A 27,806-nucleotide genomic window follows, 5' to 3' on the forward strand; every position below is an offset into this window, starting at 1 on the left:
CCCAAATATCTCATTTCCAATACAAATTTCGGCTAAAGTATTTGAACAAGTATAATAGAACATAAAATGACCTACAACTTTTGTTTAAACAAATTTCTTCTATCTCTAATACGAACCGAGGTAGAAAGTCGTAAAGGTGCGTATATTTTTGAAAAAACAAGTTTTTTGCGCGACTAGGTTTGGTTTTTTATAAATACCTCGTTTCCAGTACAATTTTGTGAAAAATTTATTGATAATAATTTTGTAGAAAATAAAATTTCGTTAAAGAAATAGGTATATAATTTATATTTTTTATCTCTATTACGTATCCAAACTCTAATCCACCAAAACCAGGCCAAAAATTGAAACCGAGGTTAGTTGTTTTAAACTTGACATTCCTTGATTTTATTTTTCTTTGACAATTATTGTTCTAAGAACATATACGTTGACAACAATCATTATGCCTGTGTCAGACCTAGATATAAATATAGTAGATAGACTATTTCAGCATATCGGTCGCCATACATTCCCAATGGGAAGACCACTAAAATTGCCCAAGCCACTACATTTGTGCTCGCAGCTTGGTCTGACATGCCTATCAACGTAATCACAACATACATTTAAGATTATTAATACAAATAAGATGATAAGGTACATAAAAAAGATAAAAAAATTGGTATTTTCGTAAAATTAACATTTATTGACATTCTTTTCTTTATTAGTTAAGTTGTCAGCATAACAAAAAATAAAATTAATGGTAGATCAGTTTAGACAGAAGTACGAGCACTTGACTATAGTTTCTTACTTCTGGCCCTGAATAGCTTCTTTATCTGTCTCATCACCCAAATTTGTGGCGACTGGGTCATCATATTCCTCGTCATCGTCATCAACAAAGGCTTCTACAGCATTCTCGCAGGAGTTGCCATTGCAATGAATGAAGAGTAAGGAACATTTCAAACCCGCCTTTCTGCAGGTGCACTTTCCAGCGCAACCTTTTTTGCATTGACATGATATGAAGTTCAGCAAGGCCTGAGGTGCAGCTTCCTTCAACATTGTTACTGGAGTAAGTAACCCAACAGCATCCTTTTTCCACCCCCATTCAGTCGGATCTTTATCGTGACCAAGCCAAGTCTTCACTTGCAAGTATGTTCTTGAAGCGTCTTGCTGGACTGCATCTTTGGTGGGTGGTAGCCTGGATAAATTGAATTTGTTCTTTTTTACTCCTTTACCTTAAATTTTCCAAATTTGATTTCTGGTTGCCGCCATACAAAAGTGCAAATAGTTTTTCGGCAGCCAAAGTGATCGTTTCTGTCTTTGCTTTTGGGTCTTGAAATACACGAACAAGTTCATTCACTGAGTGGTTCTTGAGAAGAATATTACAAAATGTGTGTTTGCCTTGACCGAACGGAGCTCCAGTTGTATCGCAACCACTTATAGCATGAAGGAATAAAATGTTTTCAACTATTTCAAGGTGTTTAAAACATTTGTTCGAGTACAACGCGTTAGGTGATTTATTTTTTGCAACTTTTTGGTAATATACGTTGGGAGGTGAGAGAGCTGTGAGGAGTACCAGCAGATCAATATCCTGACCAACGATTATGACTACATCATGTTGAAATGACAATGAATTTGCTGTGTTCACTATGAGAACGTCAGCATCCTCTTCAGCTTGTACTGTCGTTATGTGGGATCGTGCAAATGAGGTTCTGAGTAGTGAAATAAAACGAGACTTGTTCTTCTCATTTCCCAGAAACTTTTCCTGTGGCACTTGTGGGTGCATGCTTTCAAAAAACAAAACTTCAGCAGAAGTTGTAACTCTGGCACGCCGTGCTCTTTCCACCCCTTTAGTGCTTTTCTTTTCCATAGAATCTGGGTATCCATCGAATACTACTACTGCATTGGATCCATAATGATTTCGTGCATACCTGACATATTGCTGGAAAATTACTGAAAAAGGTTGAGCACGACCCCATACCACTTTGTGCAGTAAATATCCTCCATCAATTACGTGTATTTTACTGCTTCCCAGTTCTGTATTATTTGGTAGAGGGTTGAATGATGAATAAAATATAGACTTCGTTCCTTTGCGCATGCCTTCCTCTGAGAAAAGAGACAATGGTACAGGAGAGAGTTCATATTGAAAAGCATTAATGGATCTATTGCCATAGTCACACCCTGATTTTTGACACTGCTGGTCACCGCCGCAAGAGAAACTATCGCATCATTACGTTTTAAGTGTAGGTTTCCAAAGTTCTGGTTGATAACTTTAGACATAGCTAATTTCCCCATCTTTTCAGCCATGTGACAAGTGACTTTGCTATCCCCGATTGTGCCACTGCTAATAGACATAATCACGTTTGTTTTAGGAAATGATTCATGGCAAGCAAACCAATCAATGAGAGTTTGAACGTCTCGATCATCCCTCCTAATTCTTGTAGGCCTCATCTCTATATGTTGCTCTGACGTTTCTGATTTAATCCCACAGAATGACTCGATACCCTCACAAATGTTATGCAGATAAACGAATCCAGCAGTCCAACGAAGGATGGATCTGTCTGTGAAGGGAACCGGAGGGGAGGAGTAGAAGGGTGGGGGGTAGCCCCCCCATACCAAAGTGCCCTCTAGTAAATTTATAGATGTATGTATTTAAAAATGCAAACAAAAATCTAATAACGTGATAATAAACCGTGATTGATTTTCTTTGCGTACCTACCTAGATTTTTTTATTGTTTACATCGGTAAAAAAAACTATATAAACATAAAAACTGCACAGCCTTTTTTTAAATTTTATGTTCTACATAATTGGTATCAATAAAATTTTCATGAAATTCCACTGGAAACGAGGTATTTATAAAAAACCAAACCTAGTCACGCAAAAAACTTGTTTTTTCAAAAATATACGCACCTTTACGACTTTCTACCTCGGTACCTATTAGAGATAGAAGAAATTTGTTTTAACAAAAGTTGTAGGTCATTTTATGTTCTATTATACTTGTTAAGATACTTTAGCCAAAATTTGCATTGGAAATGAGATATTTGGGAAAAACTAGATTTTGGCCCGATTTCGGCCAGTTTTTTCAAAATGGCGGCGCGAGCACAGGTGCGCCAAGGTCGGAAACTCAGATTTTACATCAGGAGATCAGTTTATATAACATATAAAAAAATTGGGACTACCGGAATTACTTCGATCGCGACCCCCTTTTTGGCGCTAATTGCACTGGCCTATGAGGTTCTTATGAAAAAATTTATGCAATGGGGAGTGTTTCACACAAATCTGTCAATAGATGAATCCATTGTGAAATATTTTGGACGTCATCCGTCGAAACAATTTATTCGAGGTAAGCCTGTACGCTTCGGTTATAAAAATTGGATGCTCGCTAGTGCTGATGGCTACTGCTACAATTTTGATATTTATTGCGGCAAGTCGCAAATACCCACCAATGAGCCGTTGAGTACACGAGTTGTGAAAAACCTGTTGAACAAGCTAAACACAGATCCTAGAGACCATGTTGTGTTCTTCGATAATTTTTTCACTAGCTATGCATTGCTGCGGGATTTATGGGAATCTGGCTACAGGAACTGTACGTGAGGGTAGGACCTGCAAATTTCCTCTCACACCCGTCAAGGAGATGAAAAAGAAAAGTCGTGCTGACTTTGACGACCGGTTCAACACGGTCAATAAAATATTGTTTGTTCGCTGGCTGGATAACAGCGTTTGTACAATGGGAACAAACTACGATAATTTTCTTCCGAGCTCAATCGAAAAGAAGAAAATCGATGAAAATATTCCTCAAGTATTTATGAATTACAACAGAGGCATGGACGGTGTCGATCAAGCCGATCAGTCGATTTCAACGTATCGAACTTCAATACGAGGCAAGAAGTGGTGGTGGGTGTTATTTACATAGTTGTTCGATCTACACATACTTAGTAACGACGTGAAGATGGACCAGCTACAATTTCACCCATCAGCCTCTGTAGTGCTCAATTTACAGTTTGATGGTTTTGGCCACTTTCCGGAGAAGTTGACAAAACAGTTGCGATGCACTATTTGCCATAGTAAGGCACGTGAGGAGTGCAAAAAATGCAAAAAAACTTTGTGTATTGAAAAACCATCCTTCGAGAAATACCATACTGAATGTGCCCAGTGTCCCCATTTGAGCACGGCACTTTTTTTTCTAGTAAATAAAAAAAAATTAAATATATTTTTTTTATTTTTGTTAAAAAAACTCTATTTCCTACTACATAAAATGAATTTATTCTTTTTTCTACGATTACTTTAGTCTTGGGCGTAAATGGGTTAAGTCATTTTAATTTATTTCGATAATTATTTTATATTAAAATTATAACAAGGAACTAGCGTCATTGATCCCTTCGGCACCGGTGCGTAGTCGGGATACACGCCAAACGCGCGCCCAACATTTGTACACAGTTGACACTTGTCACATGAGAACGGGTCGCTTCTACGATTCGTTCTTAAGTTCAACAGCTCGGCTGTGGAACGAACTGCCGGCCTCTGTGTTTCCTCCCTCCTACAACATGGGACTCTTCAAGACCCATGTTCACTCCTTCCTCTCCACAAAAAGACCCTCCACACAGCATCCCCAAAGATGACATAGGCCCTGAGGGAAATTATTTTCTTCAGGGCCTCCTGTGTGGAGTAAATATAAAAATAAAAAAATAAAAAAAACACGTGTAAGTGGTTTCATGATAACTCAACACAGTGACAATTCAACACACTTTTAAAAAGTGATATAAAGTCATTAGAAATGATGAAAATAAATTAAATATAACTTAACCTACTGAATAAAGTTTTTGTTTCATCACTTTCCATGACTTTATATAAGTTTTTAAAATGTGATGAATTATCATTTTGATGATTTATCCGGTCACCCGTATAAGTATATTTATCGTAAATGATTGTAGGTGAGTACACATTACATGAGTGCACATGTTGTACAATTTATATGGTTCGTTATGATTAGACGTAGGAAAAGGTGAGTGGTATTTTTGTGACGACCTCAGTTCATCTGGATTAGACTCAAACCATTCCATCCTTAATTAAATAATATCGATTGGTGAGCATTGATTCATTAAACAACTCGACAAACATTTCAGAGCGCAGTCCACAGATGTCACTACTTACTTTATAAAATCATGTCTCGGATGTCATGAAATTTATTTCTTCAGTGGATTTTCCTAAAGTAGGGAATTAAATATAGATTAGTTTGGGTGTGTGTATAGTTATGCAGTTCAGCGTATTCTGTACAAATGTCTATTAATTTGTTCATAAGGATTAGTAATAATACTAATTAAATTAAGTCAAATTCGCAAATGGATTATTCTTATTAAAAAACCAATATAATGTACATATTGTTGTAGTTTTTTTTATGGTTCAGTTAAGAGACGACTGTCGAATTGTATTCATAAAATAGACAAGCAAGTATCCATAACAACAAGGGAGGGGGTCGGACACTGATTTATTTATACTATGTTCTCACTTAACAATAATAATTCATATTTGGCTGATTATATAGCGCCGTTTTAGTGAAAAATCAGCTCAACGGCGTTGTATTGAATAATGAATATAGTTGGCTTACAATTAGGATTCATTTAGCTGTAAGACAGTAGTTATAGGCCTTAGTCGTAAGTCGCCAGATATAAGTCTTCGATGTAAGTCACTATTAACTATATAAGAGATATATATGTACAGCGCCCTTGGGGTGATTTTCCACGAAAACGGCGCTATATAAATTAGCCAAATATTATTATTATTAGTGACTTATGTTTAAGACTTATATCTTGTACCTTACGACTAATCCAGAGATTAGAAAAATCCAGTTATTATAATACTGATGACACAAAATCGATTAAAAAAAAATAAAACGGCATTTTTTCTTTAAAAAAAATATGTACATGTTCATCAATCAAATAAAAATTTAATTGGTCGTTAGAATATAATTCGGGTTGTTTTAAATAATTTGAACAATTTCGAAGCTAATTTTCAAGTTCTGTGAAAGTTCTATTCAAATTCTATTATTATTACTTTATGGACCAGATGTTTGACAGAACTGAAATAATAACAGGACTTGAACTTGAACTTGAAAATGAACTTTGAAATTTGATGAATTGTTCAAATTCTGTGAAACAACCCGTCCTTAGATTCTAAAATAATAATAACATAGCATTTATATAGCACAGTTTAGTATAATTTCACTTCAAGTGTGCAATACACTATTAATATACTATAATATACTAATAATATACTATACTATTCAAATTTATTTTACTTTGTAGTAATCAATTATTGTTTCATTTGAAAACTATAATTTTCAACTTCGAAATGACTATTTTTCCCATTATTAGAAGTCAAGATGGATATCTTTTAGGTTACGAACATACACGATAGATGTCGTAGATGTCGCTAATTTAATTATTTTATGAAAAAACCACCTTTCGCAAGTCACGCTTTAAAACATAAAGGTAAATAGTTTGTTGCGCATGTGCTTCAGACGGGCATACAAATACAATATTGGATTGAATCACCGATATAATATTGCATTTGTATGTCTTTCTTGAAAGAATTGCGTTTTTATAAGGACAAGACTATTTATTCATATTCATATTTTGTATGTACGGGCGCAAACAAATAATTCGTCTTTTCATAATATAATTAAATTTCCGCCATCTACGAACATGTAGATTTTAACGTATGTTACGTTTACCCCTTAAGGGGAAGCTACAAGCCAAAAAGGTGTATATTCTTGGTATACCATATATTGTAGGTAATAGGCATTAAAATCGCTTGACAAACGGAGTCAAAAAACGTTCGATTTCAAGCACAAAACTAGTTTTTATTTATTTTGTACATAATTTTAGCTATAATACTGTATTTTTTTATGGTGGCTTCCTTTACGCGTTCATACATTTAAATTGAAAAACAATTTTTTAGTAGTTAACATTTATATTTTTTATTGAAATTTTTATTTTCTTATTTGTATTTTTATTTTCTTATTTGTATTCTACTCAAGCGAAACGATAGGAAAACCTTCATATTATCTAAAGCATATTTTTTGGTATTCATAATGTACACCAATTCGTTATAAAGATTAATCAAAAGAATGATTTAGCTCTAAGCTTCGCCTTAATGTGAATATTGTTTAAACAATTTTTTTTTTTCAATACTCGCGATAGTAAAATAATACACATGCGGATGGTGTTAAGCGGGAATTTAAACCTTATCGCCATCTAAGTAAGGGTTGTTATTGATAGCGGCTCAATTTAAAACATTACACGACGTAGTGCATCGCCTTAAGATTATTATTAATTTACATTTATGTTCTTACTATGAATGATAACATAACATTGATAATATTATGATGCACATAATTATTAGGTAATAGATGAATAATATATGAAATATTCCAAAATTTTGGAAATATACGCATTTAATAACGTATCCTAATCTTCCTGATTTTGTTATGAATTTTATACAAGATACAATAACATTAGAAATATTATGAAGTACGCAGATTGATAAGATACAGACATCAATGGCGTCACATGATGCATTTGATTGTCGTAGGCAGATAACTTGATTAGTATCAACAAGTACTTTTGATTATATTGCCGACAGTATTGATTAAATTGCTGACAATATTCTTCATTTGCTGACATTTTTAAATCAATTATCTGGTAATCCGATTGCTGAATTAATTTGTAACTTAATAGTTTAAATCAGAGGTTCCCAAAGTGGTCTATATGGACACCCAAGGGTCGATATCGGTATGCTGGGGGTCTATGTCAGCGAGAAAAAAATTTGGGGGTCCACGAGATTCAAATGGGGGTACATACGAGCGGACCCCATTTACCTCAAGTCAACATTTAGGAGTTCCGTAAATGACACAATAGGCCGAACACAAATATAATAGACTGAGAAATTACTTATTTGATATTTGTATTTTTATATTTCGTAAAGTTGTTAATTGAGGTATATAAATAGAGTCTACATTCCTTTTCTCGTCAGAATTAATATACTCAAGCAAAACATTGCATATTGGAAGCCGCGAATTTTCCCAGTTCCCCAACTTGTTTTTGAAAAACGCCCAGGGTAATAATGACGTTCAACATTTAAATGCACTTCACACAGACTTCAAAACTAAGTTTGGGGACATTTTGACTATGGAAATGCAACGTTGAAGAATCGGATATCATGTGACAAGAAGAACTGCCCGGAATAAGCACTGACAAAGAACTTAAGGGGCAGTTCTGTAGGGCTAGCTACAGAAAGAAATTCCCGTTGCTTATCCTGCTTCATTTTCATTTGGTATTGTGTAATACCTCACAAGGGTGCCCCTGTCTGCACAATGTAAAGACAGAGCAACTATACCGCCACCCGGTTGTTGGGCAGGCAAGGGAAGGGAATGTATTTACTAAAAAAATAAATGATTATCACATGGGACGTTAATAGTTTCAGGAAAATTCAAGATTCGGCAGGCAAGGGGTCTACGGGGCAAAAAAGTTTGGGAACCTCTGGTTTAAATGGTCGGACACCAGACAAAGTATACGAGTGTGGCGTGTTATGTAAATTGCGGATCGCTAGTATTCTAGGAGAATCGATACTTGGACTATTTTTAGAGTTTGCTTTAATTTTACAGTTGATTAATATAATGCCCACCCTCTCCTACTCTTATTTAAAATTAAAAAAAACGGAAGTATAAATAACAAAGCTCAATATTTACATGGATAACAATGAATGACGTTTAAATCGGCCTACGTCTCATTCAGATGAGGGTCTTGTGGATGAAAAGAAAGAGAGAACGAGTGTGCGAGAATCTGAACAATTTGCTGTAGTAAAGTAAATTGACTAGCCCAACTATTGCCTCTTTTAAGTACGTCTACTCTGCCCGGTCCTACATCTATTTCACTCATACACGAATATTTTTTTTGAATTTTTGTCTTTGTCCATACATGAACAACATTTGAGTTAAGAATTTACTGGAAACATAATAGTGTTTGTTATTTGCCACATTGTTAGTTAATTTTGTGAAACAAAAACGCGTCTGTTTGTATTGTTATGTCATTGACCCAGAAGGCGGTAATGGTCTCATGGGCAACAGGATAGCATTTAAAGAAAGATAAAGCAATAAGAAGTCCTTAAAAAACGAGATATAATAATCCATGGATCACATATCTATAGGTATCAAATTTCAACGTGCTTTATTTTCAAAGGAAACGTACATAATATTAATAATAACACAACCTATCAACTTTCAAGGCGGCAGGTAACACGAACTTACGAGTTTTATGGATATTACAAGTACCTACCTACCTACGAGCGAGATAAATCTGTGTACGTTTTTTTTAAATATACTGTATGTACAACACAAAAGTATGTGAGAAGCATGAAATCAATGCTCCAAAACGTGTGAAAAGAAGTTAAAAATGCATGCAGTGCAGTGACTTTGAGTAATATAGGTACTGCCGTATTAAACAAAGACAGCTAGGAATGTGACTAGTGCAAATTCCAAGCTGCCTTTTTTCTTATGACTACAGTATGACAGTATGTGATTTTTTATGAATGTGTTCCGACATCGTGACAATAGATTGGTCTTTTACTAAAAGTTTATCGGGAAACTCAATAATTCAATCGTTAAAGGGCCTGTAACCCCGCTTTTAACCGGATTTAGAATAATTTGTAGATTTTTATTATATTATCAATATTATTGTGTATTACAAAATTCGAGAGCGTTTAGCAACAAACTTTTGTCAAACATATTTTGAATCAGCCGCCCAAAATTGCAAATATTTTTTATGTGTTCTAACATTTCAGGATGATAAAATGGACAGAAATTATTGGTTTATCTTTAAAGATAATTTTTTTTCGACTGCGGTTTTTGGTTCTATGATTGTTTTATTGAAAAAATTACAGTTTTAGAAAACATAACTAGGTTTTCAACACCACCGAATGCGAATTTAACCCCGCCAAGCTGTATATATTTTAGGTACCCCCTGCGGCCCGCGAATATATTGAAAATCCAGAAATTGGACCTCCAGTTAAAAAGGTTGCTCATCACTAATATACAGCTACCAAGTGTAATGAATTGATGTAGAAACCTACATGTATAATGTGCTTGGAATGCGATATGAATCAAGAGTAATCGATTTTTATCGTTTTAATAAGCACGATGTTATCTTTGACTATGAATTGATTTGTGTACTTGGCATAACATGAATACGGCACAGCTGAATGCCAGAAACGAAGTGATGGACACGTTTCAATTCAGAGACACGAGTACTGGTAATTGAATTCAATCAGCCGGTTGCCGAAACATTACAATGTAGATGTCAAGATACACGAGGTAGTTCCTAGCAATGAGTATTCATAGTCCAAGGAAGTTGGTACACAATAGACCATAAATAATAAACTAATTAATTAGACATGAAATGACAACAACATAATAATTTACAGAGCTACGAGTATAAAATATTTCAAATATAATGTTAACATTCAAACGAGCGAAGGCGCAATTCCAATAAACGACAAAAGAAGACCGTCAGAAAAAATCTGATCTCATTTGTTTCTTTAAAATTATCAACAATTTTATTGACTCACATTACTAGAACTCATCTCATTCAATATAACTTCTCATAGACTCAGAAATAAAGAACTGCTCTTCCTCAATCAACACTCGACTAATACTTATAATTCACCATTGTGGAATGTCAAGACCTTAATTTTTTTTGGTATAAGTCAGAATGTTTTTTGTCGCTCACTATGCAATTGAGGATATTTTGTATCACTTTAGTTTTAGCAAGGTCTTGATTTGACTTGACACTTCTATTTTATTTCTATTTTCTTGTTTTCCCTGTTTGTCTCTGCCTTTATATACCATCCTTTACTCTTGCATTGTACATTGTCCCAAATCTCGTGTCACTTTGTAACATATTGGACGTAAGTCCGTTAATTAATTAACAAATAAATAAAAGGCGTGCTACATGTTTCCTAGTTTAGCCCGTTTCTGGGTATTCGTCTATAGCCACAAATTTGACCAGTGTCGCATGCCGATTTAGACTCCCCGCGTCGCGTGCAGTTTGTCGTCTATGCTTGTAGCATGCGTCTAAACGATTTCATGGAGGCAACATCATTTTGGTGCAACATGTTTTTACGGTCGCGGCGCCTGCATATATGGTAATAGCCATGAATTGTAGAAAAAAAGAAGAAAGCCACGGTGGTGGAGAAGAGAACTAACTATATGCTGATGCCGATAGTCAAGAATCTCAGAGTGATTCAAGGAAAATAATATAATTATCTCCGTCTTTACATTTCATTTAAAGAAAGAGTTATATTCTCGGTTTTTAAATAACATGACAATATTTGAAAAACTCATGCTATCATCATTATAAGTGGAAATGCTGTTTGCGCAATGATGGAGGACTTAGCAGGGAAATGGTACCCCTTTACCAAGGTGGTTTGTGTTTTCGAAATATTCCGTGTACCTTTCAATCTTCACGTTTCCATATCCTTTCAAGAATGTCACATATCGACAAGCCAGTATGACTATTTCCACGTTATACTAGACATATAAACAAGCTATTTGACAATTCATTACCATTCTGAAATTCATAATCCAATAGAATATAAGATATTGAATGATTAACTATTACGCTATCCATATTCGGGCCCTTATAACATGAATAGAACTGCAACCCAACTTATATTTGATGTCATAATGATCTATCGAATTTAAACACTGATATAAAAAAAATATATTTACCATCGAACATTCGAGATCATCTACGAAAAAAGTCAAATAATTATAATATCATTGAGCTAATGAATACTGTCTTTAATTATTACACCTTGTCGAAGTGAACAATGTTCTTTTAATATGATTTACGACAATCTCTATATCTATTGAAGATAAAAAAAAATATATGATTGATTTCTAATCTGGGTGCGATTAGAATAATGAAGGTCAGTTGTTATTACACATCTAATTAATTATTTTTCAAATTATTATATTCCCCTTCAACAACACCTTCTCAAAGTGAATTAAGTTAGTGATATTACATCAATTTAATTAACGATAACCTTAGCTACTCTACAGGATATAAAACAATCATAATCAACAATATTCATAACCTACAGACGATTAGAATAATGAAGGTCAATTATTCATATTGTAAAGATAGGTAGGTAACATCAAACATGTTTATTTTATTTACTAATATTTCTTACTCTTCTGAACGACGGTTTATTAATACCTCATATCCTGGCTGAGATATGATTTCATTTTCTGGATTTTTTCTTTTCACGCGAGGCCGCCAACACAGGCTTTGGATACTTCGCAGGTGCAGAAAAAACTTACCAACGTTGAAACCCTTGAGAGAACCTACTGGAGTAAATATTAACTGCCTCGGAGGAGATGTGGATATATTTTAGATTACCCGTAGAAAGTTTAAATATGAAATTTTATTGTTACCGCTTTTACAATGTTTTGTTATCCATGAAATAAAAATAAATTATGTAAGCAAACTTTTTTTTAAAGAATAATTAATCATTAACAATCAATTTTAAAAACCTCGTACATCATCGTGGTCAATCTCGTCGGAAGTTCAATAGGAGATTAAAAAAGGGAGAATTCACTTATCTGTAAATACTATGTTGGTAATTTCGATAATTACACAGGGTATCCGGGGGTTAAAGTGCGCTAACTTCGGGGGGTGATTCTTCATGACAGTACAAGTAAAAAAGATTCATATTTTTTTTCGAAATTTCAAAGTTTTAAGGTATTCTTCAGGTATAAATGGGAAAATAAACATCGAAATTTCGAAAAACTTATTTGGCTTTTTTATTTCTACCATCATGTTTAATTACCTCCCGAAGTTAGCGCACTTTACCTATGTCGTATGTTATAATTTTGAATTTATTATAAATTATTCATTTTACTACTAATTACTTATTATACTACTTAAATTATTGATTCTTGCAAAATACTATTCCGCACAAAATTGGTGGAAACAAATCTGATAGTCACTGCGCACCCGTACAGATTACTAAGGTTCGCACACATGCACGGTTTGCCACCGAAGCGCCACGAGTAAGGCCCATTGTCCACACAGTCGTCTTTTGTAGGATGCATGTAACCTACAAATTAATGAAGATAGGCGTATTTTGCATATTTGTTATGTCCACGCTGCTTCATGCAATAGTCAGTCACGTTACAAAATGTCTCAGTTTTCTTTCAACTAGCATCGAGAAAGCACGTATTTTGTTGTGAAAATGTCAAGTGATAACGATGAAGTGATTATAGCATACAATTTTATTAGAAGGCGACGAAACAGGCGAAGAAAGTACTGGATTCATCCATACATCGAAATAAATATAAATTGTAGATTGTTTGTTGCTGCCAGAGAGTTATCAGAAGATGATTCTGTATTTCAATCATTTTACCGAATGACTAAACATACGTACCAAAATTTAGTCTCTACTGTTGGACCACTGATACAAAGACAAAATACTGCAATGCGGTCGGTCGAGTAGTGACATGTTGCCGCGCGCACCGCATTACGAACGCATGACGAGGGGCTGACGTGACGTTGCCGCTTCGTGGACACAGATTTCATTGTTTCTACGCAAGATGCAAGCATTCGTCTTGTAATCGTCAATTGACGAAATCGTGCGTATGACGTGCGGTTACGTGGACAATGGGCCTAAGTTTAGTGTGAGCTATTTCTTACAACTGAAAGTCCCATAGGCGCTGATTTTGAAACGCACGTATGGGATTAATTTCGGACGAAGCGCTGTTCAAGCTGTGGTAAAATTGAATTTTTTTCTTTTCTTAGTGTTTACAAGGGAGTTCACAGCACGAACGCACTTTAGAGAAAACCGCCGCTGCGTAATATACTTGTATACATATATTTACCGGTGGTATTGAGAGCCTGTATCACGGTAAGATGAGTTAACAATAATAATTATGCTGGAAAAGGTAAAGAAGGAAAGGAATATAAAAAAAAACTATTAAGTAATTATCTAATTACCAACTTATAAAAAGTGGCACGCAGGTACTCAAATAAGGTATTGTAAAATAGAAACTATGATTTAGGCGGCCTCTTTGAGCCCCAATCTAATCGCGAGCGATCACAAGATAATGTCGTTGGCGTTAAAGCAAAAGGCCTAATAGAATTATTATTAAATTACTAACAAAAACATTTCGAAAACATAGTGGCGTGATTGCGTGCCTCGGAAAATAAAAATGTAACCTTTAAAAACGGGAACATTTTCATAATAAGTACAAAACAGAGTCTTAAAACAATGGTCAAGGGTTACAAACAGTACAAACCTACATTCGATGTCAAAATATTACGTATCTAAATTTTTATCAATGATAGGCAAGGTTATTGTCAACTTCAATACAAATTATTATTTGACCGGGAACAGATTTCAGGGTCATGAGAGCGAGTTCACAAATTCAAGTGAATCTATTTTTCGTATACACTTATTTATGACTTGTAAATACATAATTATTTATAGATTGTAGGTAGGTACAAATATAACACCAGTATGATAAATAACACTTTAATTTACATGAGGTATATACACGAGTATTTGGTTAGCTATGATTGACTTTGAATTTATTATGAACTAGCTGTGTCCTGTCACCCGTTGTTGTGGCTCTGTCTGGCAAAATCGAAAAAAATATATTTATCGAAATATGGTAGAACCTATGGAACAGATGGAAACATTTCTGGACATAATAGTATACATTGTATCCTAAGGACGAGACCGTCGCGTCGGTCCTGAAAAATGACATTTACGTAAATAAACAGTTGTGTTTTGCTTTAATTATTAAATAATAGATTTTTGGTTGTAACAGATCTACGGATTTTGAAAATAGTTCGTACATTTGTTAGTTCCTCTTTTGACAGCTAGCAAAGTTAAGTGGGTACTTGTACACAGTGCTCAGACATACATAAGTACCTAGATTTTACAATGATTACGCAAGTGCACCTCAATTATTTATAGCAAAGTTATTAGATATGAAGACTGTTAATTGAATTCCATAATTACAAAATTACCTTGCGACGTCATTTTAAATTAAATTAAAATAACCAACTTTGTTTACACCAAAGGTTCCTTATCAGGATACAAAGTAAACTGAAAATTAAGACATATAAGAATAGACAAATAAAAGAATTGAAAAATTAAACTTTGTTTTTTAAAAATATTGATATTTTTTATTAAAAATAGTTTTGTTGGTTATTTTAATTTAATTTACTATATAAATTTAATTTACTATATAACTACTTAACTTAATTCATTTAATTTACTATATAACTACATACTTAACAAAAGTAATTAATACGCATAATTAGCACGTATACTTTACGAATACCCAAGAAATAGACAATTTACCTAGATTTTAGACAATTTCACAAGTTGCAAGTGCATCGAACATATATATTGAAGACATTTAAATTTTAATATCATTTAAATATTAGATTACATAATAATTCAAGGCCTTTATACTTATATCATATTTCTATAAAACAAATTACTATTAGATCACCTAACCCAGTGGTCGGCAAACATATTGGCCAAAGAGCCAAATATGTACATTACAACGATTCAAAAAAATTCTGAGAGCCAAATATGTTTTTTTTAATTTAGTAAACCTTTGTCACAATTTTAGACCTTCATTAAATTACGGGTACACTGAATAAAACGTGATTTCACACATAATAAAAATTTATTCGTTGATAGATAATAAATATGAAAGTAAAGTACCTATTCATAAACTTAAATCGTGTCAATGACTAACAAACACTTAATGCGAACAATGTGCTTGTATCTTCTTGGAAAATATCAGAAGTCAGGTTTTTATGTTGTTGTTTTTAATTTTAAGCATGATTCCAGGTTCTCATCAATAAGACGACTTCTCAGTTTACTCTTGATAAAGTGAATGCTTGAAAAGATTGTTCGCATGAATATATAGAATCAAAAAGGGAAAGAACAGCAAACGCGAGTTTTTTCAGCTGATCGTAAGAGTCAGGAATACTATTCCAGACGTTGAAAATGATCATGTCTTCCTTCTCTAGGTCTTTCAAAACAGACAACTTGTGTTGTGAACTAAGATCACATTTGTTCCTCTCCAATATTTCCAAATCAATACAAAGACGTTGAAATTTAGAGCTCCATATTTCCTTGTTTTTTAAATCCTGCAATTGTATTTCTAAGTGACCAATTTCAATAAGAGGATTTTTGACGAATGCCAAGGCCGCTCTGCGGTTTTTAAACTTCTGAAATCTGCTGAGAAATGCTTCCCTCATATGGTGTTTTGAAATGGTGTTTGTCAATAGAGGAATTATTTCAGGAGTTTAAAAACAGCAGAGTGACCTTAGCATTTGTGCCAGAGCCGCAATCGAGGAGCCAAAGAGCCGCATGCGGCTCCGGAGCCGCACTTTGCCGACCACTGACCTAACCCAATCAATGTAAGTTATGAATAATGTATTTAGATAATATAATACTTGCATCCCGTTATAACTGGCACGTACGTAAATAATTTTAAAATACATTTTTATTGAAACTAGTGTCTACATATTCATAAAGATGATTAAATGTTTACTTGATAAGTCATTGTTATTTAGCTTAAACAGTAACAATGACTTAATCAAGCCTGCCGGAGAAGCGAATTTAAATTTTAATAAAACAAATATGTTTGCATTAATAATAAAATATTATTGTTTTTCACAAGTCAACGGACGATTATCTCTGACTTATCATGCAATTATTTCTGAACTTTTAAACATTACTAGACAGCCAATAATTCAGTCATGCTCAAAGATAACTAACTAACTAACTAACCATCACGCCGTTTCCCCGCAGGGGTAGGCAGAGAGGACGGACCGCCAAACAACTCGGTCTTGGCACACACTCCTTGCCTCATTCACATTCATACATCGTCTCATACATACTCTTCTATTATTCTGACTCTTGACATGGCCCGACTCGAGTATCTGATTCACTTGATCGTGCCATGTCTTCCTCGGGCGTCCCCGACTTCTGCTACCATTCACATTTGCATCATATATCCTCCTTACACTCAAAGATATTATCTTATAATATCTTTGGTCATGCTGCTTGGAATATGAATAAATCATTAGTATGTATGTAAATTTGTGAGTGCTATTTTTATTAAACGGGTTTCACAAGAAAGCAAAATATTAATATATTTCAAACTAGATAATAATATGCGGGTTAACCTACTGGCGGTTGTTGCCCGGCTCCCCCCGGATTCAAAAATAAATAATTAAAAAAACTACACTTTCTAATAATAAATAATGATTCGGGACGAGCCCCGACAGACCAGCGATTCCTAAGCCCAATTTTAGTAAAAAGTGAAGTAATTTAACTAATTTTCTATTTTTTAATGATCTAAAATTTTGAAGAATGGCTTGTGCTTAGCTTACCACCCTGCCAATGTTTCGGGAAAGTTTTTTCAGCCCAAAATAGAAAAACGTCCAATATTCTCGAAAGATTATTTTAATAAGGGGAAATGATGTAAATCTTACGCCCATTATTTGGCCCAGTCAAGTTGAGGGTTGTCTTTTCAATAGATTTCGGTGCCTACATTTGGTTTATTTAGTGCAACCATAAAAACACGTGGAATAGTGATGGGGGTGACTAAAGGTAAAGGTGAGGTTAAATGAAGCACAGGGTGCCAATGTTCATAATTATGATATTACTAGCTGACGTGTACCCAGCGTCGCTCGGCGTTATCCTTAGGAGATAGACATATTACCTTAAAGATATACATTTCAGTAGCACATTATTATAAGATATATCATAAGGTTTAGCCAGCGTTACCAATGTCAACGTCCAAAAATATATTTTTACGACTTAATTACAAAACATCGACTTTTCTCTACTTTCTATGAATATAATATGCATACATTATATATATATGGAAGAAATTCTCTAAATGATAGTGAAACCCCTATTAAGGCGAAGCTTAATGCTAAATCATTATTTTGATTAATCTTTATAACGAATTGGTGTACATTATTATACCAAAAAAATATGCTTTAGATAAAGATAAAGATATGAAGGTTTTCCTATCGTTTCGCTTGAGTAGAATATTTTTTCAATAGAAATGTATGAACGAGAAAAGGAGACAACTTTAAAAAAAATACAGTAGATATTATACCTAAAATTATCTGTGACAGTTTCACTTGATTAACTTTTTTTTGCTTTATTATAAAATTATTTACAAAATAAATAAAATCCAGTTTTGTGCTTGAAATCGAACGTTTCTAGACTCCGTTTGTCAAGCGATTTGAATGCCTATTACCTACAATATAAGGTATACCAAGAATAAACACATTCTTGGCTTGTAGCTTCCTCTTAAATTCCGTTGCGTAGTTTAGAAGAACAAGTGCACAAACAGACAGACACGGATAGTGACATTAGTTTACACTATTTATAGATTAGTTTGGATAATAAACGGGTATACTCGTTAGACAGAATTCAATTTGATAAAAATCACATTGATAGACAAAAGGTAATATTTTTAGGTATGTAAACGATTTACTTAAAAATTGTTGTACCAAACGATTACAAATTTATTTTTTTGTAAATTCACAGAACAGTCTTAGTGGCCTAGATAAATAATTGCTTATGCGGTAAAAATGTGACTGATTTATGTATAGCTACTTATGCTTAGCCCGATTACATTCTAATGCGAGAGGTGTGTGTGAAGAGATCCCACGAACGGCAACATAATAAATAACACCCAGTCGCAAATCGAAGTTATTCAAAGGCGCGGCCAAATTAAAATAGTCGACGAGAAAGTTCGCAAAAAGCAATCATTGCGAAAGCAATTATTTAATAAATGATACTTTAAGAGGATCCAGAGGGGGGATTTTAATGTTGAGTAACGGTCGTAATTATACTACCGACGTTCTCAGACGTGAGACGTAATGCAAACCGTCAAAATAATCGGGCAGGTAGGTACTTAATTCCATATTTTGGATTCATCATGTCTAATCTCGGAAAGCCCGTGTTTAATGTTTTGACTTGGGAAATAACCAAATAACACCAGCGGCCTAGATAGGTTGGATGTACCATACTCCAAGTATCGGATCGTTCTTCGCAAGGTCAAGGGTATCAGCTTTTAGGCTAGAATGACCTCTCTGGAAACTGGTTATTATGACTGTATGAGATAATACACGATGGAATACTCGTTAAGTTGCTAAATGGCATACTACACAGTCGACTCACCAACACCTAAAAGCAAGCCGGGTTTGTTTTAGTTACGGTACAAGAGCTTTGCCAAAATAAATAGGAGGAAAAAAATGGCATTCGGCCAAAATATAGTATTTTGGTAATAAATACTTCACTCGACTGAATGGGATACCAACACGAGGTAAATGTAAACAATCTAATTATGTCCCATCCAAAATTGGATAGCCAAATAAAGGATGAAATGGTGATGAACGATTACTTATTTTCTATTTATTCAGATCTTGTATTACTGACATTTTAAGCTGAGTTATCGTATTGTAGCCGTTTTTTCATCAGAACCTTTGGCGTGGTCATTTTTTGCTGATTACCAATTTTAGTAGCGTTCTTTATGTATAGAAGTTCGGCGAACTGCTTGCTAAAAAATAATATATGAATACATGCACGACGATCACGCAAATATGCGTGAAAGAAATTTTAAAAATAACTAATATAATGAAAGATTTGAGATTTTCACGGCCAAAAGTATTAAGTGAATTATTTTTGGGGTATTTATTGTATATTGCCGTGTTACGCTACCTCCTTTAGCCAACTTTTCGGACAGCCATTACAGTGTCCGTCATCGCACATCTGAAAGATACAACAGAAGATAATATAACAAGATATACATAACAAGATAACACACAAGAAGGAGGTAGCAAACCGTACAATACCCACAAAAAAACAAAATTTAATACAACTTAAAAAAGTGAAAAAATATATAATTTTTTGTATAAAATAAATGGATTTTTTGCAAAATAATTTGCCCGGGAAGAGGTTAAAACCAACCCTTTATATTCAATATTTATCTGCCTGACGATATAATAATATAATGGGGACTAGAAAGAGTCGAACATTGGATGTTTCAGCCGCATCCATTATCATTTATTTTATTTAAACGCCCTATCGGGCTTTTACATAGTAAATTGACAGTATATGTATGTAAGTGTAACACAATACATGGATAAAATAGCTAAATATAATTTACTCATAAGGTTATTTCATAACCCAATTCTCATAATCTTTATAAATCCCCCGCAATATCACAAATTTTATATTTTGAAAATTATATTGGTCATGCTAGCGTTTACAAGATTGCCTTCACCAACTTAATACTATTATGTAATGTAATGTAAGAAGGGAAAGGCTAGTTATGTACTAAAATGTGATGTTTTATGATCGAGTGGTTTCGGGTTGGCTGAAAGGCAGATATTATATTGACGACCAATAATGGGAGTGAAATACAATATGTACCTACATAATAAAATATTATAAGGAAGAGGTTGAGGGTAGGGATGGGCAACATTCTACTCTAAAACATTGATAATTAGTTTCCAATTTATTCCTCAGAAACACAGACGACTACACCGATTGTTATTACCTGCAATCTATTTATGTATTTTCCAAAATTGGATAGCCAAAAAAATCTTCGATGAACGATACGGTATTGTCCATTTATTCAGATTTTGTACTATTGAGATTTTAAGCCAAGTTACCATTTTTTTTAATTTTTAACGAACTACAAAAAAAGGAAGACAATCAATTGGCACATCAGATGAACTTGCACCAATATTACAGAAGAGAAATACATCGAGTGAATTTTAATCGATTGTTGAAATAAACATTTCGAAAGGGATATCTCGATTATGCGCATCGCTGTGTGAATGTGACGATGATGATGAATCAATATAAATTAAAAGCCATGAGACAAAGGGGATAAGCGGGAATTTTCATAACCTTGACACAAAATGCAGGCCGACTTCTAGTTTGTTTAATGTGCATGGCATGTTCCGCCAATTAATATGAATATGAGGTCAGTTCTCGATTACGTTGCACTTAGTGCAGATGCAGATGTATGAATAGTTGTAACGTTACATTATTTGAAAGCGTGTACTTAACCTACGTGACTAGTACGCGTGCAGTTCTGCAGACTTATTACGGACTGTAAAAGTGCGTAGATTGCCCTGATGATCCTCCGGTAGGTATATTCCAGAAGAATACAAATCAAAAATGTTTAAGCAGTCATGATTTTGTTATCAATATATCAAATTTATCATCGCAGACCTTAGAAAAACAAATTCCTTATAAATCTAAATGAATAATCGTTATCAGAAAAACGTTGTTTAAATTTCTTATCAAATGGATGATATTGAACTGCTTATAACAGGAAAATAATAGTAAAACGAGAGGGATAAATAAGACATATATTATTCCGACATACAGTTCTTTGGGGCACGAGGTCATATTAAACATCAATCTCACTTTGACACAATAGGCAAATACGTTCTGTATTATTAATTGTGGATCAATAATAATGAATCTGTTTTTTTATTGACTAAAAATCTGCCGCATCACGGTGGATATAACAATTTTATTTTTGTTGTGCACCTACCACTAAAAAAAATATAACTCAAGGCTATTAAAAATATCGGCGCAACTAACAGAAATGGGGTTAATTCTATTTTATTCGCTACATCGCCATCGTGCCGTTTTATGCATCAAGTCTTGAAGATGACATCAGAAAGATGATGCCCCCAGCAGCGATACATTGCGATTTCTGAAGTTTTCAGCCGCATTTTGGCACATCTCAACGGGTATAGCGGCGATTTCCTACATAATTCGATCCTTGAGTTCTTCCAAGGTGTGAGGCCGATGTTTTAAAACATTTTCCTTCAGGGAGCCCCACAGAAAGAAGTTGCAAATGCTCAAATCAGGTGAGCACGCAAGATTGAAGGACAACAGAAAGGCCTGCTGGGTGGCGACTAAAGAACGGATATTTCCAAGAAACGTGCGGACTGCGAAGCCCCGGTGTTGTCCGGACCAAACCATGGTAACGAATTGAAAACGGCACGACCCTCCGGACATGTGTACATGTAGGATGTACCGGCCCATCAAAAATGCACTGTCTGTTTTGATGCACCCTGTATATGTATATAGGCGATCAAATTTTCAAACCAAAAACACGCGTATTATCATTACTTCGCTTGGCATGACAATTGCAATGCAAGTGAGATTTTTGAATATTAAAAAACGATACATATTTTGATAATTGTAAGTTGAAGTTTCAAACATTTTTTTTCTTAATATCATCACGTAAGCGACCTTCTCAACAAATCATCAATAACATTTGGTTTGTTTACAAAAATATCTCATTCAAGGTTGTAGATTATTTTTAGCATTCTAACTTGATGTATCAATATTTTGAATAAAAATATAATCTTTGAAACAGTTAGGCGTACAATGAATATTTATAATTAATAAAGAAACTTCAGGGGTTAAAAATGTTAAAATTAGATGTAAACAACCATGAATCAATTTTTATTATAAATCTCAGCCAAATTATGTGAAATATTTACCTGTACGTACAAGTGTACACATAAATTAAATTATGCGATAACTCAGCAATAACGAATGCAATTTTCGTGTTAGTATGCATCTTTTGAAGTGATCACGTTGCATTGGTATATTTATGACTATTGAAAATCAAGGGCGCGGCGGCTTGTGACTATACATATTTATAGATGGATTGAAAAGGCGTAATTATCATTAATGTGTATTTTGTGACCGTAATATATTTATATTTTTTGTAAATAGTTTTCAATAATCTGGGCTAAAGCCGCTATTACTCGGTAGAGTTTTTTTAAAAATGAATGTTAAAATTAGTGAAAACGAATAAAGTGCGCACGGGCTACGAATTTATTTAAATACTAGCTGTACCCCGCCACGCGTTGGCTCAGTCTGTCTGTAAAGACATAGAAACAATAGCGCGTGTTGCTTTTACGTCCAACAAATGGCGCTGTATAAAAAAACACACAAGAAACCCCCCACGTATCCAATAGAAACGCTATTTACAGATTTCGGGGTGCCCCGAGTAGAAAATATATTCAAGAAAAATGCAATTATCCAAATTTATTAAGATAATATAATCAAAAAATTTGAAACCCACTTATCTAAAAGATATCAATACAATATCAAAATTCCAAAATGTAATACCAAACAAATGCAAAATAACTATAAATATTTAGGAATAAAGTATTTCAACAACCTTCCGATTGAAATAAGGAAATTAAAGGATATTCATACTTAAACTAAAACTGAAGTTACTCTTTCAGAAATAATTAACTAAATAATTGCCTGTTTTTCCCTTCATTGATATTTATTATCAGTCTATACTCATCTCCACTGTATTTAGATGTTGTCTCTTTATATATTGTTCCTATTATATATATACTTACTTATAGCATAATGATATTCTATTTTTCTTATAATTAGTGTAACTCTCTCACCAAGCACAAGAACCAGTTTCTTCGTTGGTGAGATTGCGAACATAAATATATTTTTTATGTACTCATATTATATCCTGTACCCACTTATATATATTAAATAAATAAAATAAAAATCTAATAGATGGTGCTGTTTTTCAAAAAATGATTTTACCTGTCACAGGTGACATCTATATAATAACATATTATTATTAGACATCTATATAATATTGTTATATAGATGTCACCTGTGAATTCAACGTTGTGTCAAACTTTCGGATATTTAAGATTTTGAACAAATGAACATTAACATTTTTTATTTATATAAATAAGCCAGAAAGCTACCTGTAATGAAGAAAATTGATTTTTAAAATCGATTCCTAATCGAATTATAATATCAACTCATAAAAAAACAAAGTCATATGTAGGCACTGAAGAAAAAAGTAATCATTTTAACATATTATTATTATGTAATAGAAAAAAAAGGTCGGGAAAAGTAATTAGCATAGAGGACAGTGTTTAGTTTCTGGCGGCATTTTGATCTTCTCCAAAGAAACCTAGTAACAGCGGTGGTCTTAACGACATTTTTATTATACACAAAGTAAATGGGAATTCAATCAATACACGAATGGTCTTTCACACAGGCCTAATAGTGTAGCTTCGAAAATCTACAATACTTTGCATTTTAAGGTGCCGAAGAGGCAGTATGTCTTCGCTTTTAAATAAGTCAATAGAACAGGAAAACGATAAAATTTCATTAGGAATAAATTTAAAATGTCATGTGATTTGAACCGCTTCAAACAACACAAATATTTTGATGACCTTGAAACATAACACAGGAGATAGTGTTGGAAAAACATCTATTGAATAGATACATGCGATTTGAGCGTGTTTCGCGATACAAAAGTTTAAACGATCGGATTCCAAATACAGAAATTCATTTCATCATTATCACTTCGACCGAATATAACGGTAACATCAATGTCAGTCAGTGTAAGAGAGACAGAGTGCGTACAAATGAGTTTTAACCAAAAAAAGTCAGTGGTGACATTGGTTTCTATTAAAATCTACACGGAAGGTATTATTTTTATTTCTATTTAAAACACACAATAAGTACGGACTTCGTTGTAATTATGCTTTGTTCACACTGCGAGTAAAAAAAATCCCAGGCATCTTTTTTCTTTTTAGGCAACTGCTGCAGCATCAAAAAGTGGCCTCAATGGTCGCCATTGTTGTCACAGTTGCCATTGGCTAGAGAATGACGTCAATTCCGATACGAACAGGGCATTAACTGTTTTATTTTTAAAAGGAAGCTACCAGCCAAATATGTGTATATTCTTGGTATACCTTATATCGTAGGTAATAGGCTTTAAAATTGCTTGACAAACGGAGTCTAAATAGAAACGTTCGATTTCAAGCAAAAAAAACTGTTTTTTATTTATTTTGTAAATAATTTTATAAGAAAGCAAAAAAGTTAATCAAGTAAAACTGTCACAGATAATCTTAGCTATAATACTGTATTTTTTTAAAGTTGTTTCCATTATGCGTTCATACATTTCAATTGAAAAAAAATTTTTTTTAGTAGTTTGCATTTATATTTTTTATTGAGTAATTTATCTTTTATTTATATTCTACTCAAGCGAAGCGATAGAAAAACCTTCAATTTATCTAAAATATATTTAATGTTAATCATAATGTACACAAATTCCTTATAAAGATTGATCAAAGTTATTTGGCATTAAGCTTCGCCTTAAGGAGTTTATACGGAAAAAATAAACGATGCCAAATAAATCTGTAATACGAACACGAATTAATAGGTTAAATCCATGTACTTAATAATGTAATTTACGTTCTATACAAACAAAAGGATTTAAGTGCAGCATAAATGGAGCAATGCATATTTGCAAATAGAAATGTAGATAGCCCATTAGTATCTTATATGGTAAACTAATACAATACGCAAATAGACATAGAAATGTGTGTTAGAATTCAAACATACATACGAGTAGGTACTTACTTTCGCATGCACATATCTGAGCTGATAGTGCGTTTATTCGTTATCAAAAGGGAACAATGCATCGCATGGCCGTAGGCACATGCCTTATGTCGTAACCAAAGTGCCATTATTCAAGATAGCCAAACTTTTGTTTATGTTGTGCAAATAAAGAAGAACTACATTGCTATGGGAGAACCTACCGGAGTATGTTCATGTACCTACCCATTATTTCTGGGGATTCTGCGAAACACATACATACAGTGGTTATTTGGTTAATATATATGTATTTATATATTTTTTTAAGATTCTCAAAACACGCGTCAGAAACAAAAACAGTAGTTACGCGTGATCTAAAATATGAATAAAAAATATTTATTATACATCTAACCACAGTCTGTCGCATCTCCCCATATTATGTGCAAAGGGGTGACCTGGTATGTCATCAAAATGACAATTCAACACACCTTCAAAAAGTGATACAAAGTCATGAAAATTGATGAAACAAAAACTAGGTTAAATAACTATTAAATCTAGTTTTTGTTTCATCACTTTTAATGACTCTATTTCACTTTTTAAAGGTGCGTTGAATTTTCATTTTGATGAAATATCATGGAACTGTGCAAAGACATGTAACAAATTAAAACTGTTAATACAACACGCATTCTATGCAGACATAATATGTAAAACTGGTTCATTGTGCAATGAGGAAGGGGAAAAGGTGATTAATCTCACAATATGCATCTTGTCGAGATGGTATAGGTACCTCTTGAACTTTGGAGACGTTGTCTGATCCCCATCGCTCCTTGAACTCTCTCCATGCCACGAGGTGGTTGAGGGGGTTCTGTGGGAGATGGGGTAGGTGGGGCAGGTGCGGCATGTGGGGCATGTGGGGCAGGTGCAGCAGGTTGGCGCGGCGCGGGGAGCGGGGCTGGCGGCGCAGGGCGCTGGGAGAGGGCGGCGCCGTCACCGAGCCCCTCCGCCCCGGCACCGTCAGTCGCGAACGCAACTCCTCCCGCAGCGCTTCCAGCTCGCAGCCCCCGTCAGACTCGTCCGACCCGTCGGCCTCCACGATGCCAACTTCCTCCGTCGGCACCTGCGAGAACTTCCCCCCGTCGACCCTGCTGGCCGAATGGGAGTGCGTCTTGGACAGCATCCGGGAAAAAGGCCGCGGGGTGGCCCGGTCCATGGACGGGGTCCCCTCCGCCTCGGGATCTGAATTCGTACCCAAGAGGCTCGTCGACGCGTCCGACATCTTCGGTCTTGCGGGAGAAACACACTTGAACTAAAAGTTCATACACAGTCGGAATCCGAACGGAGACCTCTAGTCAACACAGAATATTCCCGAAAACGTAGAATGCACATAAAACCGGTGTGATGAATTCAAGCACTGAGCACAAACTGCGAGCACATCTTGCTGATTGAGAACATACACGCAAAACCTCTGGATTGAATTCCATTCCGCGCGTTTCACTTGTTGAGTGGTGTTGTTTCTCATTTGAATCCTCACTCGTTGGCCGCTGTCAAAACAAAGCGAACCGCGGTCTACAAAGTGCTAACTCGTAATACGGACTACGGTACGGAGAATCCGCACAATGGAGCGCGTGGCGGGACGCCGGCAGGCGGGCTGGGCAATCGGCACCGGCACTGGCGGCTGGCGGCTGGCGGCACTAGTACTCGCCGCGACCTCAGGCCGACGAATAAAACTGACTTAATTCTGATAGAAAAACGCGATCACTTGTTTGGCTGTCAAAGAAATCACTTTCTCGGCATGTTATGATCGGCGTGCTTCGTGTGAAATAACTCGGTAAAAACCTCTTATCGACTCTGGCGCGATAAAGACAGAGGTCCCGATAAAATACCCAGCCGGAAAATAAACAGCATAATATATAAATTATTCGTCCCGTCAGATAGCGGACAATAGCTATGGCTACTACATTTTAATATAAATATTTAAACTATGAAATTCTGTAATACTAAGTAAGGCAGAACTTAAAATGTAAAACTGTCTAGTAAAATGATTACTATTATTTTGATCAAATATTGCAATACCGGTAGACATGGTATCGGCAACTAACGTAATGCCAAAACTTTATTGATGTAACTATTTATATTTATTGGCTCATTATATCCGATTTGCATGTCATTTGAAAATACAAATTTTCAGCGTAACGGCAGTAAGTTACTTGATCGGGTGAACAAAACAAACCAATCGTGCTTGAACCGTTGCGCGTCGGACTGTGGATAATAAGTCGCCATTGTTAGCAGGAGGAATGATTAGCCAATAATT

At 34.6% G+C, this 27,806-nt stretch overlaps 1 protein-coding gene across 2 annotated transcripts in view; it reads right to left on the minus strand.

Annotated features, from left to right (window-relative positions):
- Arms (Ankyrin repeat-rich membrane spanning) overlaps positions 1-27,806 on the minus strand; it is a 131,375-nt gene that overhangs the window by 67,379 nt on the left and 36,190 nt on the right. The window contains exon 1 of one of the 2 annotated variants that reach the window (XM_089634995.1): positions 26,283-27,219. The exons of the other annotated variant lie outside the window; for it this stretch is intronic. Within the exon in view, the coding sequence (XP_089491121.1) occupies positions 26,283-26,771 (489 nt within the window). The 5' untranslated portion in view covers positions 26,772-27,219. Of the gene's footprint in view, positions 1-26,282; positions 27,220-27,806 lie in introns of those variants that run through there. 2 annotated transcript variants of the gene reach the window in all.

Source organism: Hesperophylax consimilis, chromosome 8 (genome assembly GCF_061612785.1).
Source record: "Hesperophylax consimilis isolate HC1 chromosome 8, BYU_Hcon_1.0, whole genome shotgun sequence".
Classification (NCBI taxonomy): Eukaryota; Metazoa; Arthropoda; class Insecta; order Trichoptera; family Limnephilidae; genus Hesperophylax; species Hesperophylax consimilis.